The 16,699-nt window shown below is 41.1% G+C and overlaps 1 protein-coding gene across 1 annotated transcript; it reads left to right on the top strand.

Annotated features, from left to right (window-relative positions):
* The first annotated feature begins 2,355 nt into the window (after positions 1–2,355).
* On the top strand, positions 2,356–14,064 carry LOC139455641 (uncharacterized). The gene is made up of 20 exons (XM_071237196.1): positions 2,356–2,541; positions 3,085–3,290; positions 3,384–3,722; positions 3,925–3,982; positions 4,151–4,409; positions 4,658–4,785; positions 5,560–5,768; positions 5,986–6,162; positions 6,522–6,736; positions 7,639–7,989; positions 8,771–8,879; positions 8,966–9,174; positions 10,010–10,091; positions 10,459–10,881; positions 11,155–11,483; positions 11,711–11,810; positions 12,077–12,258; positions 12,469–12,666; positions 12,995–13,185; positions 13,548–14,064. The coding sequence occupies exons 1-20, from the start codon at positions 2,362–2,364 to the stop codon at positions 13,818–13,820; spliced, it is 4,218 nt and encodes a 1,405-aa protein (XP_071093297.1). The 5' UTR covers positions 2,356–2,361; the 3' UTR covers positions 13,821–14,064.
* The last annotated feature ends 2,635 nt before the right edge of the window (positions 14,065–16,699 follow it).

Below are 16,699 nucleotides of genomic sequence, written 5' to 3'. Positions count from 1 at the left end.
AAGAATGAGTGAGTTGGGTTTAACGCCGCTTTTAACAGTATTCCAGTTATATGACGGCGTGTCAGCACATAGTGGGAGGAAAGCCCAAAATGATGCAGGTCTGATATGTTTACAACCGTGAAACCCACGCGCACGGGTAAAGTACTGACGAACCTAGAAACATAATCGGGGCGATCCGGGATTCGAACCCACAATCATTTTCTGGCGTGCCCAAGGGACGCAAATCTGCACAGCGAATTGCGGCGCCTTAGACGACTGGGCCACCCGTGTCCCCTCACTTAAGGAAGAAAGAAATTATCTCTGTCTTTCAATGTCCCAAAGCTTCCTTGATTGTTTCGCTTCATTGTTTCCATATGCATAATCATAAAAGCAATGGTTTACAAACATCAGGGGATAATTAGTCTCGACTATCTCTTGAAACATATCCATATGCATCTAAAAAGCTCTTGGGCGTACAATCTTGTACAGAAAACGCAAGGGTATATGGTGAATGCGGAAGGTTTCCCATGTATATCAATAGTTATTTAAGGGTTATTAAATACTGGGTCAAGCTATTAAATATGCCATCTTGAAGATACCCGAGAAAATGTTATAACATGATGCTTCTCTGGGACAGTCATGGGAAACAAAATTGGGCATCAAAAGTTAAAAACATGTTATACGAATGTGGATATATTTGGTTACAGCAACATGTAAATGTGCTACATCATTTCTTCACCCGTTTGGCACAGACCTTAAAAGAAATGTACATTCACAAATGGCATGGTTCTTTATCCAGTTCTAGAAAAGCAAATTACTACATTTCAGACTACTATTATACAAGGTGCTTATCTATTAAGTGTCAATTTACATAAGTTTAGAACAGCTCTTTCTCGATTTAGTTGTGGCTCACATGATCTATTCATTGAAAAAGGCGGATATGAAGGTTTTGAAAGAGAACATAGACATCGTACGGTTTTTAAAACTGATTGTATTGAAGATGAATATCACTGTTTATGTGTATGTCTAGTGTATAATGATTTAAGAGCAAAATATCTAAATACTTATTTCTACCACAACCCAAACGGTAACAATTTTTGTAAATCAATTACTTGTAATTGTACAGAAACTATGAAAAATTTATCAATGTTTTTTTTCATGCTATAAAACTAAGAAAATGTATGAATTTGTAACACGCCCCAGACAATGTACTACAGGCCTTTGGCCTCATCAGTACCATGAATAAAGATTGATTGATTGAAACATATTCCACTGCTCGTAAAAAGCAAAACAGCGGAACATTACCGGAATGGGTCACTGATGATGAGTGATGTCATCAGGTGTTCGCAAAAAGGGAAGCATGGACCCTACCGGCAGCACCCACGTGCATAAAAAAGTGTTTGTTTGTTGCCTTTCGCCTCACAGCACTATTCCCGTCATACGGCGACGACCAGAAACAATCGAGTTTACACCAGACGGTCGAGTGATGGACCAGGCATTCCAGTGACACTGGTTTTGTTGAACATGGACATGTTAATTTGAATAACGTCTGCAGCTTATACTAAAGAGTAACGTTTAAGAATGTTATCCTTTTTGCAACACAGTGGGGAGGGTTCTAATGTCTCGGCCAAACATTTCCTTTGTCCAATTGATAAATGCTACTAATCTCTGGGAAACTCGGGGACTTCAGTACACCATTAGGAACATCGACCCAGTTGAAGTATATATAAATCGTCTCGATTATGTGCCGAAACAGATACCACTGTGGTGCAAAGTATATGAATGGCTCACCCAATGTTTTACTAACATTGATTGCGAAGTGAAATGTCACCGAAACCCTACCGACCTAACCCGGTTGTTGTGTTGACTGAAAGGATTAGAACCCAATGAGTCAAGGACGTTTGATTTGAGAGCCAGTTTGAGACCTAAAGACTTAAAAGTGATTGACCTGTTTTCTTATCTCCTCACGAAACAAAGTCACCTTGATAACACGTGCAGACCCTAATATGGCCTGAAACATGGCTGTAAGTCCTCTGACTACCACCGAATTACAATGCAATGCTCTTGAAGTACATTTACCAGACAGTTTTCGTTTCCACATGCGTTTTGCTTTCGGGTGTGGTAACTAAAGGAGGAAATAATTATGTATGGAGGTTTGGTACCAATTTATAGAGAATGTCATATAATTTCCATTTCCAGTTCGTTTCTGTTTAAGACCTGTCCTCCCCTTGGCCGCCTGCAAGGTCTCCCTTGGGTAGCTTATCATTTGAAAGGAACGTGTCCAGCTCAGTATGGTTGGACTGTACAACCCTTAACCGGTAAATAGAACCGGTTTGATTTCTTCTGAAAACCATAACGGCTACTCACACAGCAAGGATCAAGATGAAGATTGTTGTGTTATGGGCTGTTTTCTGCGTATTTTGTATTCGCACTATCAATGGCTGGCGTCGATTTAAACACCAAAGTCGAGGTAAAGACGTTGATGACGATGCTGAATGGGAACTGAACTCCAGAGGTCTCTTGTCACACATTGTCAATCTCGATGTCCTGCCTGACGTCAGTGTATGTACAGTCTCAGTGAATATAAATTGCGTACAAAAAATAATGAACACATTAATGATTTTTTTGCTCCTGAAACCTTCTTATGTTTCACATTGTTCAACGTCGTAACATAAATATTAACTGTTTATATGCTGATGATTTCTTTGTGTGTTTGCTGTTTAACGCCTCGCTCAGCAATATTCCAGCTCTATGACAGCGGTGTGTAAACACTCGAGTTTGATCAGACAATCCAGTGATTGATATCATGAGCACAGATCTATGTAAATTGGATACGATGGCATGCATGAACCACTTCAGCGAGATTAACCACCCCATCCCGTTAGTCGCATCTCCTGAGAAGCATGTGTTGCTGACGATTAATTCTAACCCGTATCTTCAAGGGTTATATGTTCATGCATTCATTTTTGCGTAAATCAATGCGTGTAATAATAGTTGTTTCCCAGTCGTGAAGCCATAAGATAGTATACCCATTGTTCAATGACTGCGGGCAACATTAAATGAGCCTTATAACACTGATCCTTATTTTCTTACTGTTCATTTTAGGTTGCCGAAAACAGCAAAGGGCAGATAATCGTGAATCTTCGGGACACTTCGGTTGCTTCCGGGTGGCAAACAGGATGGTATTTGATGAGCACCAATGTCCGACAAAGGCATGGATTAGAGTTCAAACGCGTCGCCATTGTGAGGAAAATAAAACGCGTAAATATCGTCAGTCATACAAAGGTCAAGGTTGAAGGCATCGACGTCAGGTAACCAACACCTTGCACAAATGTCATATAGTGTATGTAATTGTTGCGATTTCTGTCGATTGTCATTTATTGTTTCCGTTTATCTATTTTCAGCGCCATAGATCTACTTCAGGAAGCACAGGTGTTTCTCAAATATCCCCACTTAACCAATAAACATGGTCATCGTCAGAAAAGATTCGTGTCCAATCTTCTCTCTAACGTTTTGGACAAAATCAACTTCCATGCCACCGATGGCGACGAGTCCATCAACTTTAACTTTGATGCCAAGACAAATCACTCGATCTATACATACAATGTATACAAGGAGCAGGGTAACAAGGAGGTCAAGGTCGAAAAGATCAGCAAAGGTAAAACTAGTGCCATTCCTCGAGATGTTGACTTTCGCCTCACCTGCAAGGATTGTTTTGAAGTGAGACACGTTGGGCATACAATGTAAGTATTATTATGCAATATATATCAGAACACAATATTGAAACATCGAACATTGGGAAGTATGTATATCATATCTTTCATTTCAGATGTACACAATCAAACTATTCAGAAAATAAAAAAAAATAAAAAATGGCACAACCGTTGCTCCAAATGTTTCATTCAAACTGACAAAACATTTAAAACAAATCATCTTCTGTTACAGGGAACTTGACATTGAGAGACGAAACAAGACAGCTATTGTCAAGAAATTCCTTATGCAGGTTGTATGCAATTTTTCAAATAGTTCTAAAACTTTTTGAATGTATCGCTTTTCAGTAATTCTTGACCAAACTCGAAGGACAAACCTAAAACTAACACTTGCGATATTAAAAAGATATTAGACAATCCACAAAGCGGTGCTTTCGGTAACACCTTCAGAAACGTTTCAGGGCGACGTCGGTACAATTTACAACGTTGCCTTAGACGTGGACTTCAGAAAAGCCGTCGGCGTCAAGGAAAAACTTATCTTAGACAAGACTCCCACAACGATATTACGGACTATTCCAGTTGCAACGGTGAATGAGAAACTACCAGCCATACAACTAGTTATCTCATATCACAAAACTGTATATTTAGACGTCAACGCAACATCTGATGGACCAGTCAACTTCAGTGGAAAATATCATGTACAAGGAAATTATACTGCAAGTATGGAGTATTAATTGTCATTATCGTATCATAATTGCTGAAGCTCATGTGCAGAATTTTTTTTAGAGAAATAGTAATGAAGATTTTAAGTAATAGTTACCATGTACTTGTATTGGTCTACCGTGATTGAGTAATGCTAAAGTGATATCTTTATGCCCGCTTTATATATATTTACCAGTTTCAACTACTGTACTGTATCTATCTTTGGAATAAGAAACACTTGAATATATAATCATATTTGAATTCAGCCTCATCTGAAGCATCAGGGCAGATTCCGAAAACGGAGTTGACTACAACTGGCTGGTCATTACCAGGCCATTCATTCAGCGGGCATTCCACAAACAAGTACAACTTTTCGATGTCCCTTTATCAAGAGGTGAGACCATATACTGTTGTGATGATTATATTGATCGTCAATATGGGTGTCAGCGTGACAGAAATTAATGTTTACGTGAAACCGACCGCCTCCGTGGTCAAGAGGTAGATCGTCCTAAACAGGGACTTGTCGGCTCGGAGTCAGTATAATGTGTCTGAGTTGGGTATTCATGTTAAACTGCGGCATGGTATCTCAGTGGGCTAGCACTATAAATCGGCATCAGTCCGGACTAGTCCAAGCAGCCACACACACACACGTGCATGCACGTCGCTATATAAGTGCGATAATCTTGGAAGCGACGTAAAACCCAATTTTACCTCACCTTACGTGAAATCGCTGATCGTAGGTGTCAATATCAACTCTTGTATCATCTATTTGGCTTTGTCCTTTCAATAATAGGAGAGCTTAAGGTCGGGGGTTCGATCCCTGGCCGCGGTATATCAAAAGACGTTAACAGATGGTACTTGTTACACTGCCTGCCATTCGGCATTAAGATGACTGTCAGTCAAATATGTCTGAATGGGGTAGCCAAGTTATCTGCGGCATGGTATCGCCTTGGGTTAGCAATACGGCACTAGTACATGTCCAGTGTGGCTAGCACAAGCAGTCACACAAAAACGGATACATGCACGTCGGCATAGAAGTGAAATAATCTTGAAAGCGACGCTAAACACCATCTCACGTCTCCTCACCTTACAGTAATAACGATACTAATCATTATTTTACATGAATATATTTGATTTTTTTAAAAATATTTATCCTCTTGTCTGCCAGGTCACTTTACAAGCTTCTGTTCAGTGGTCTCAGCATGATGTTTCCCTTGTGTTCACGCCCCCGGAAGTTGCAAGTTTTAGGCCTGTCCTGTACGCCCGAACTACCGAGGATGAATACAGTCGCTGTGAAACAGCCACGCTCACAGTTGACGGGATATTTACCTTCGACAAGTCAGATTTTGTGGCTAAAGCTTTCCATAAAACCATATGGTAAATTAATTACTTTTCACTTTCGTTTTGTTATTGCTTGCCCTTGACATGCATTAATAATCATACCCATTGCACAACAGATTGTTATTAACATGCCAAGGACACCCGATAGTTATATGATTAATCATAGTATTAATCTATGATCCTATGCAATTAAGCATGATCAAACACTATTGTCTTAATGATTTGACATAGTCATATTTCTTATTCCTCTTAGGGATCTGGGCTTAGTGGACACGTCCGTCATTCGCAAGTCATTGGTTAACGACACTCTCTCCACTGTCTGTTCCGCAAATTGTGGTCCTCCAGTCGCTGATGTTCATGGGAAGACCATGGAAAACATTTGTGGTGCAGCAGGCCACGCGATCGTTAGAGGAGATAGCAATTTTAAGAAGTAAGGTCACGAGAAGGCTTTGTTTCATGAAGTAAGCACATGCTTATATGGTCTGATTCGGACAACGGAGATTCCCATGGTTATGGATTTTTTTATTTTTTTTATTTACATTTTGCTTTTGACTACTGGCAGTAGCTTCAGCGTAACATATATTGTAACTTGGATGATAAGTGTGGTATCAAAATGAAATAATACTATTTTACGAAAAACAATTAATAATATAATCTAACGTTTAATATGATTACAAAGTATGTGTTCACATTGCCATATAGGCTTCGATCTACTGTCTCAGTATCGCTGAGGTCATATCGGCCTCACGTGGCGATTTGAGATAATTAATGACGACATTTCGCTTTCAGATTAACCTTGATTGGAGGCGATTTCATCCTATTCCGATCAGAAGAAAAGGACAGTGCCACCTGGTGTGGAACGTCAAAGCGGCCCTGTCATAAATGTGTGTGGAGTGATAATGGCGACAGCGAGACTGATGCTTGTGCAGACAGATTGATGACTTCAGCAGCAGCAGCAGCGTTGACTACCCTCGGCCAGTTTGCCGCACAGGAATGGCCAAACCGTAAGAATTCGTTGTAAGGACGCGCTGCACCATTGAGTTCGTGACGTTTGCGAAGTTGATGATGATAAGCTGTAAATTCAAGGAGTAGGTGTGAGATTGAAAATGAAAATATTTAGTCGATGACTTTGGGTTGAATACATGTTTGCTGTATGATGTTGGCCGACAGTAAATGTGCAATACAATCATGTGATGAAGACGTTTTGGTTGAAAATGAAAAAAATCGAATTCGGGAATTCGTGCAACCAGAACTGGGGATGAGTGTTTTAACTAACTTAAAAATCGTCGAAATGCAAGAAATACCAGAAAGATTAAGAAAACATCGAAAAGCCTAGTGGTAAAACAATACCGTAGTCGTAGTATAAAACAAATTCGAAGACAGTAGGCGAGGAAAGGCCACCTGTAGCATGCAGACAACTGAAGTCAGTCACATATAAGATAACCCCTTCTCATCACCTGGCCGATGGCTCCGATTGAAAACAGTGGGTTATAATATTAAACATAATATGCGAGGTTGCAGGTTCGTTCTGCTGGAAAGCCTTCGAGGCTTTTAAACAAAATGAAGGCCCGGTAAAAACAAAAGGATGAGGTCACTAGAAGTTAAGAACAATGGGGACTAGCGTCTTATAATAAAATACTTAAAATAAGACATATATGGCATGGCTACATGGTGATTTGCCTTTAAAATTTAAGGTCATTCAGATAATGGTTGACAATAAATAGGTCGCTATGAGAGTTTCATAAAGTGGATGTAATTTATTGATAATAATATCGGAAATACAAATATAAAAAAGTATAAGTATTATGTATGTGTGAGAAAAGAGGACACGGTAAGATAGCATACCAATTGTGCATATACGATATGTATTTATCATAAAAATAATTACAATTTGCATATACTACAGGGAAACTGGTGGTGCTTGAAGCATGGGATGAACCAACATCGGATCTTCCTCACGGAAGTCATGGCGCTACCTCACTTCACTATTCCGGAAGAGCTTTACAGGTGGCGCTGACAACTGAAAACCCGAGTAAATCTAAACCTCTGCAGTTGGAAAAGTCAGCCCCAGTGTTGAAGAGATTGGCGGAACTAGGTGCTTGCGCTGGGTTCCCTTTCTTTGATGCCACTTCCGATCATGTGGAATTCTGTGTTCATGATGGTTCAACGCCTCAAAAAAGATCAAAGCGATCGGCCATCGGACCTTCTGGAGACAGTTTGGAGAAAGGGTCGTTTCTAAGAACAATAAACGAAACTGGTAAGAAAGTCAAAGATTATTAAGGCTTGAAGGAGGTATATATATAGAGAGAAATTGTGGTAATTTGTGGGATCGTAAGAAGCATTTCATGTATTTAACGAGATTCAGATAAATCAGGATAGGTCAATACAGCGAGTCAACGGATGTTGCTGTTATTTCATGAGTTGGCACACCTATGAATGAGTGTATGACGTCTTTAAGAAACTTTAAACCGTATTTCAGTATATCATGGCGTGTCAGCTAAATTTGGCATGAGTAGTCCAGCACGCTGTCGTTATGTGTGTAACTGTGCATATCCTTATTGAATAAACCCGTGAAGATCGGGGGTAGAAATGGTCTTCAGCATCCCATGCTTGCCGTAAAAGGCGACTATGCTTGCCGTAAGAGGCGACTATGCTTGCCGTAAGAGGCGACTAACGGAATCGGGTGGTCAGGATCGCTGACTTGGTTGATGCATGTCATCAATCCCAATTGCGTGGATCGATGCTCGTGATGTCAATCACAGGATTGTCTGGTCCAGACTCGATTATTCACAGACCGCCGTCATATAGCTGGAATATTACTGAGTGCGGCGTAAAACAGCAAACCAACCAACCAACCATATTGAATTCATAATGCCACTGGTGTCTAAAAAACATGAGATCGAAACTAGAGCTGTCTTAATTTTTTATTCTTTAGGAAGAATGTATCACAAAATTCAATTGATTTCGTATTTGCAGGTAAAGTGTCATTTCTTCACTATAACACATATAAAGCACACACGGGGGACTGCTCTTTTCAGGGCTTAAGTCAGGTTCTACTGTTTGCAAGCAAGGAGCGAACCATCATCAGGATCAAGTGCTTTCCCACGTCATCAACCCCCCATTGAGAGAACATGATTTACAATATAGGTATGTGTTGATAGTATCCGTGTTGATATAGCATCGAAGCCATATAAATTTTGCCATCTTTAAAAGATGAATATCATTTCCCCCAGACTAATTCAGTATCCGTATGAAGACGTCATATTCAAGCCCGAGGGATCATCATCGGCAACATGCTATCAGTCGACCAGGAGATGCAAAAGCACGTGCAAGTGGTCTGACAGTACGGAACCCTGGGATTGGTGTCAGACGAGGGTCATGACCCCAAGAATGGCGATACGCCTACGACGAATGGCCGCTATTGTTCACCATCATCATTCAGGTATTATTGTTTCATACTAGTATGAGATGAGGGTAATCTTTTATTCTTTGTTTCCCGATCCATTACACATTTCAATGTATATCAATATACATATACTTTTAGTTAAAATCCTCAGCAAAAATGTTCTCTTGAAAATAAAAATATTTATCTTTTGAATCCGTTCGAACGAATTGCAAAAACACAGGTCAAATAATATGCATTTGAAGCATAATCGTTACTCCAGTGAATCTCTGATTGTTTGGGATGTCATGTTCCTTTACTGAGATTGATTCTTGGAAGTGTACCTCATTTATTTATGTTTCATTGAATTAGTATCAGTGTGAACGGTTGCTTATCGCAGTATCATTGTAAGGGTAGTCAAGGTGAGGTGAAATGGGGTTTAACGTCGCGTCCAAGATTATTGCACTTATATAGCGACGTGACACACGTGCGCACGCGCGCGCGCGCGCGCGTGTGTGTGTGTGTGTGTGTGTGTGTGTGTGTGTGTGTGTGTGCTTGTATTAGTCCGGACTGATGCCGATTTATTGTGCTGGCTCATTGAGATACCATGCTGCAGTGTAACATGAATACCCCACTCAGACACAGTATACTGACTCCGAGCCGAACAGTCTTTGTTTGAGCCCCTCAATGCCGAGCGCCAGACATGGTAACAACAAGTACCATATTTTAATGTCTATTGGTATCATGCGGCCGGGAATCGAACGCCGGATCTTCTTCTCGGGAATCGAACCAATGTCTTTGGCTGACAGACAAACTCTTTAACAACTTTGTGTTGACTATTCCATCGTTCCTAAGACGTTAATCCAAGTATATCTGTATTATTATCACACTACAGGTACAAAATTAAGTGTGTCAAAGCCATCCCTTGCAGTTCATCAAGGAACATCTGATGGCATCATGCTTGAAATGAATGGGAGGTAAAGTTACACATATACATATACGTTCTATATTGCTGTCTAAAACGTTGTTGCCCACCACTGGATTGTCTGGCCCAGACTCCTTTATTTACAGACCGCCGTGATATAGCTGGAAAATTGCAGAGTGCGGCGTTAAACAACAAACAACAACACATGTTTGACAGAATACCCAAACTCATGCATATATATTAACATTCGAATTTATTAATTTTATGTATTATTATAACCATTTTTTATCAATCATATGTAACTATGAATATGATATTATTTTTTTCAAAAAACAACAATCAAACAGCAATAGAGGTTTATAAATATGTTACCCCATGAGAGACCAATGATTCATTGTGTGTATATACCAAATCAACAGGAAGCTCAAGATTTCTACACAATCAGGCACAACACCTCCCACATCCGAGCTCCGCTCTATGGCAAACTGTGCAGGGTTTGACTTCGTAGACACTTCCAAGTCTTCATCCATTGACGTCTATGTCAAGCTGCAAGACGGCTACAGGGCAACTGTTGTGCCGTTCCAGGCTACTACTTTGTTAGCTGTAGGGGTCAAGGACGAAGACTATGCCTACCCCACTGAATTGAAGGACGAGTCTAGAAAGTCTTTACTGTTTGATGGTTTCAATAAGGACGTAGCACTCTCGCAACACTTTAAGATATCTGACTTCAAGCACTCAGAGAGGAGGTTCTTCAGACTCGATACATCCCTGGTTGACTGTCTAGAGATGGTGGTAAATGATCTTGGAAAAGAAATCAGAGTCATTCAAAATTCTGCTTACAGGTGTGTATATGGACAAAGATGTATAGATATTGAAGGCTTAATTTTTTTATAACGGATATCCATATAATCTTCTGTTGGATACGTAGCAGCAGTTTGCTCTTGTAGATGAAAAATCTTACACTTTATCGATTGACAAGATAAGCTGTGCACATTTTGAAAGAATTTGTATCACCACTAACTGTGACATGTGGGATATGTTACTGGATATTAGATGAAGAGATATTTTTCATGTCAATGTCATACGTTGTTTCCACACATGATTGTACCACCCAGGTCCCATTCCATCAACATGCGTGACGTTGACCATAGACATCCTCAAGAAAAGTTCAGATTCGAAACAGGGCAAGCTATGTATGTCACGCCAATCGCAGACCAATCAACAGAGGTCCTTGTAAGTATTGGACAAGCGTTTCTGAGAAGCTGTTCTCCAACGCTTCGACTGCAGTCACGTGGCCTTGGCATTGGTTGTCATAGTGATAAATTATACCTCGACATTCGACCGATGACTTCCGGTGATGTTCGTGACATAGCTGATGTGTGGGATGCCGGAAATAAGGCTTTCTTTGACATCATGCATCAAACGATGAACGAACTCAGAAAAGGTACATAATGTTTTCATAACATTTGAGTATATGACATTCCTACTAGGTTATGACAACCTTTATATCGATATTCTAAACACTCGAGAAATGGACATTAAAATAACACCTAAATGAAACTGCTTTAGAGTCAATGACACAATGTAAATAACAATGGTAATATTCACTCTTGTAAAATCGGAGCGGATACACGTTTATGTATGTATCATAAACATTGTTTCTTTCTGTAGGGGGGCCAGCAATATATCCGTTGAACCAAAGGAGGACATGTAAAACACCGCGGCTTGGTGAACAGTTCGCATACTACTCCTTCAACACATATTCAATTGGGTACGTTTGGAACTTGGCATAAGTTCCATCAGTTGTATTTTTTTAAATAATAGTATTGTTTAATTCATGAGGTTTCTTTTTCATATCTTGCAACTTACTAAATGTGAAACTAAAGTTTACATGTGGTGAAACTAATGGCTTATATGTGGTGAAGTGATCTACTCAAGTCTGAGCTTTGCACAATTCTGGCGAACCTACTTCCAAATGTCATATCGTCATGACAAACACTGGTCTATGCTACTTTGTCCTGTTAATACATACATCAGGTTCTGTTTCCACGACCGGGAGAGCCCCTTCTGTCGCGAGACCAGGGAACACAGACAACAACAGGCCAACACACTTCGAGATGACCTGATGAAAGTTGCAGGGACCACAATGACCAGGAGTTCGATAGAGGCGGATCTCCAGAAGTGTGTTCTGGACAACTGTGGAGGATGTCCTGGGAAAGGTATCTCACATGTAAAAGTAAAGCACGGCTACTGTAACGCCCAAGGTTCTTTTACACAACTTGACAACTAGTGCATTGTTTTGTTGTTGCTCGTTCCAATCTCTTCTACTACTGATACAAGTACTGCTTTCAATCATGCTACCTGGTCTCCTTCCGTGTCCGAAATCTTTAAAGCAATAATTCAGTTTGCGTTACATGTCTAATTCGTAGGAACAACATGGAATAAGAAAGTGAGTGGGTGCGTGGGCATGGTTCACACTTTTCTGACGCTTGCCAAAAACCAGTTCAAAGATGTAGTCGACAAGGCTGCCTTCTTCAACATCGACAACGCTGAATCAAGTGTTCACTCTCTGGCGTGTCATGACGGCAATGTATGTGTGGAGAACACGCAGCTATATTCTCTAATAAGTAAGTGATTGAAATTAGTTGCTTATTTCTAAGAATTTAATAATTTCAAAGATGTCTGGTATTGTGTGTCAAAATGTCAGCTTGACACTGAAATCTTGTCAAGACCTTTGCTCCACACTACTATGAATTGATATTGATTAAACATGTTCTGTTGATGATAAAATGTTCGTTACAAACGTGATAACTCTGTAACGAAAATAATTTACATTTTGTCCAAAGTGATCTATTGTTAAAGGATTGGCTTCCTATTCTGTGTAACATCTATTTTATGAAACTCACCGTAGCACCCATACCACATCGTACATTAGGACTATATGTGGGCTTGCAGTGCCTCTGATGAACTCCAAGTACCAGCCTGACCCACAACAGAGCAGAGAGGAGTTGTTGTACAGCGGCGATGACAACCCCTCGCCGCTAGTATCTCTGGTTGAACAAGAGTTTGCAAGACAGGTGTCTGGCGTTGTGAGGGTGTATATAGAGTCTGAGGCAGACATGGCCAGTATGAGGGATGTTATAAAGGTATGCATGAGAAATGCTTCTCAATGAATCAATTATTCGAGGGAAATAATCCGCTGGAATGTTGATTGTTTAGGAATGACAAAATCCGATTTATTTTTAAAATAGCTGTCATTTGATTTCCATTGTATTATTCATAATCGGGGTTCCTTTCAACATAATATTGACATTCCATCAATGCCATATCATATCCAAGGCTCCCTGATCCTTTAAAACGAACTCGTCCTTGTCATTTGACACTGACAGGCATATTACAAAAATTGAACCATTGTCATCCCTCATCTTTCACAACAGAAAAACATGTACATACAACAAATATTAGAATCCCCAAACGAACGTTGTTGTACATTGTCATCTTGCTCTAGATCCTGATGATCTACAACAGGGACGTGACTGAGGTGGAGTTCCATCTGACTGACACGGTGGACCAGGACAACGTCATGTCCGCCCTGCAGAGGAAGCTGGAGTACTGGTCGGGGACGGCCTGCCCCAAGTGGAGTCGGTTTGCTGTGGCTGGGCTCAGCATCCATGACATCCCCCATCACAGGAGGAAAAGGAGTCTGGAAAGGAGCAGGGGCAGGAATAAGGTGAAGAAGGCCATGAAGGAGTGGGAGCTGGACTGGATAAAGAAGATGTGAACTGACAAACATATTGTCGGATTAGAGATGTGCCGATGACTTCGACGTTCAGTATCCAGAGAAGGACGTTTAGATGTTTAGAGTGTTATGGTGATGCATTTGTAATTAGACTTCATGGTTCGTGACAACGCTGAACCAGATTAATGAATACATTGACACTAACCAATGATCTATAGTGACTCTGATGAAATACTTTCAGATATCAGTAAAGAATGGTTATATCTGTTATATATCGTGAATAACTAATAAAAGACATTGACCAATATTTCGTGTTTTCTTTGTTAAAAAAAAGAAACTTGACATAGATGTAAAACCCCTTTTTGCCAAATATCTAAAATAATTACATTAAATGAGAACCAAATAAGTCAAACAGAAATATGATGTGTCTATAATTCGCGAAAACACATGCAAAGCACATAAACGTAGAGTTTGGGGATCAATTTTACAGCTTCATCCAAACGCAACCGCCTGTAAAAAACGCACAGCACAGGATCCTGCATTTAGGCATGCAAGCCCCCCTGCTGAATGGGTATAAAAAACACACCTCATCAACGGCTGTTCATACAGTACTTCTAACGGCAGTAGAGGCGGTGACAGCATGCCAAGACTGAATGCAGCTCAACGGAAAAACGCCATTGGGAGATTACAAGCTGGAGCAACTCAGCAAGAAGTGGCCTGGCACTTTGGCGTATCCAGACAGACAATCTCCGCACTGTGGACCCGATAGAACAACACCAACAGAGTTGACGACAGACCAAGGTCAGGAAGACCACGGGTGACAACCCAAGCACAAGATCGATACATCCGGCTACGACACCTCCGAGTCTGCACTGCCACAGCCACGTCTACAACCACACAGATCCCTGGGGTACGCAGAATATCAAATCAAACGGTACGCAACAGACTGAGGGAGGCTGGACTTTTTGCACGAGGACCTGTTCGACGTCATGCATTGACCCCACGTCATCTGGCGGACCGTCTGCTTTGGTGCCAACAGAGGGTTAGATGGGCACGTCCAAAGTGGAGAAATGTACTGTTTACTGACGAGTCCCGTTTCCTACTCACACATGCTGATGGGCGCCCACGTGTCTACATACGTCGGGGTGAACGTTACGCCCCCAACTGTGTGCAGCAGGTTGTCCCATTTGGCGGCGGGAGTGTCATGGTATGGGCCGGAATTCATCACGGTGGTAGGACGCCTCTCGTGCATGTGGCAGGTGCATTGACAGGTGCGCGTTACAGAGACTTGATCCTACAGCCTTACGTTCTTCCTCACGTCAACGTTCATGGCGGACAGTTTCAGCAGGACTACGCTCGACCGCATATTGCACGTGTTTGTGAGGACTTCTTACAGCACAACAACATCTTGACATTACCTTGGCCAGTCTGGTCATCAGATTTGTCCCCGATTGAGCGTCTGTGGGACGAGTTGGATCGACGCGTTCGCAGAAGGAATCCACCGCCACAAACACATCCGACGCTTCTTGATGCACTTCAGCGTGAATGGCAGCACATCCAACAGCGTGTTATTGACGATTAATTTCATCTATGGGTCGTCGGTGTCAAGCGGTGATTGATGCACGTGGTGGGCACAACCGATACTGCCATTTTCTGTACCCCTGTGACATTAACTGTATTGTGTACGTGTGTGTGTCTAGGTGACACGATTAATGTTTTGAACATTGTATACATTGATCTTCAAAAAGTGTTTCAATTATGGTTTTTGCGTCCTATTTTGAAACAGTCGCATTATATTACATTTTGAAAGTCAGTGTCAAGTTTCTTTTTTTGAAGAGTATATATACATTGTATATATATATATATATATATGTGTGTGTGTGTGTGTGTGTGTGTGTGTGTGTGTGTGTGTGTATCCATCCTCGATGTTAAGCAATTATTATGATATTTCATTTTCATCAAAATGACCGACGCCTAAAGAAGCTGAACATGAGCAGACAGTTTAATTAATTTTATATCATCATACTTGAGTCAACTTGGGCAGGGGGACGGATTACCTAAAGAATGTAATATGGCCCTCCATGGCGGTGGATAAATGGTATCGATATATACTGAGTCAAATTAAGAACTTCACTTATTTAAAAGTAATCCCATGTATGATATACAACGGACAAATGTATCAGAGAAGGTAATTTTTAATTATTAATGTCCAAAGAAGGATTTTAATTAACGGTGGTAACCATAATTTGTTCCAAGCACCTACGGTATTCGGTAATAACATCAACAGTTTAAATCATAAGTCCCAAGCACGAGAATCTGATGGCACACAAGTTCAGTAGCGTGTATGGCCACCATGTGCGTTGAAAACTGCCAACCAACGCCTCCGTATGGACCTTATGATGCTTGTGAACACATGATTGGGAAGACGACGCCATTGTTGCTGCAAAATGGTGCCAAGATCTTCTAAATTCTCTGGTTGGTTCTGGAGAGTGTGCAGACTTCTGCCAAGAGCATCCCAGACGTGTTCGATGGGATTGAGGTCGGGAGACCTTGACGGCCAGTCCATGACGTTGACTCCCGCATTCTGAAAGAAATTCCTTGTCAAAACTTCTGTGTGGGGTCTGGCATTGTAGTGTTGGAAGATCAAATCGGGTCCATGTGCTGCATAAAAGGCAGAAGTTCTGGTGCCAGTACCTGGTCGCGGTAAGCAGCAGCGTTGAGGTTGCCATGGATGACAAGAAGCCTGGAACGTGCATTGCCAGAGAAAGCACCCCACACCATGACACTTCCGCCTCGAAATCTGTCAACTTCCTGTACACAACACTGGGCGTAACGTTCATTACGGCGCCTCCACACCCTCGCCCTACCATCAGCAAATCGAAGATTAAATCGGGATTCATCACTGAAGGCGACTTAATTCC

Source organism: Haliotis cracherodii, unplaced genomic scaffold (genome assembly GCF_022045235.1).
Source record: "Haliotis cracherodii isolate W230 unplaced genomic scaffold, xgHalCrac1.p SCAF_11, whole genome shotgun sequence".
In the NCBI taxonomy this organism is placed as follows: Eukaryota; Metazoa; Mollusca; class Gastropoda; order Lepetellida; family Haliotidae; genus Haliotis; species Haliotis cracherodii.
Note: the sequence above shows the minus strand (reverse complement) of the source record. Positions and strands in the feature narration are given on the sequence as shown.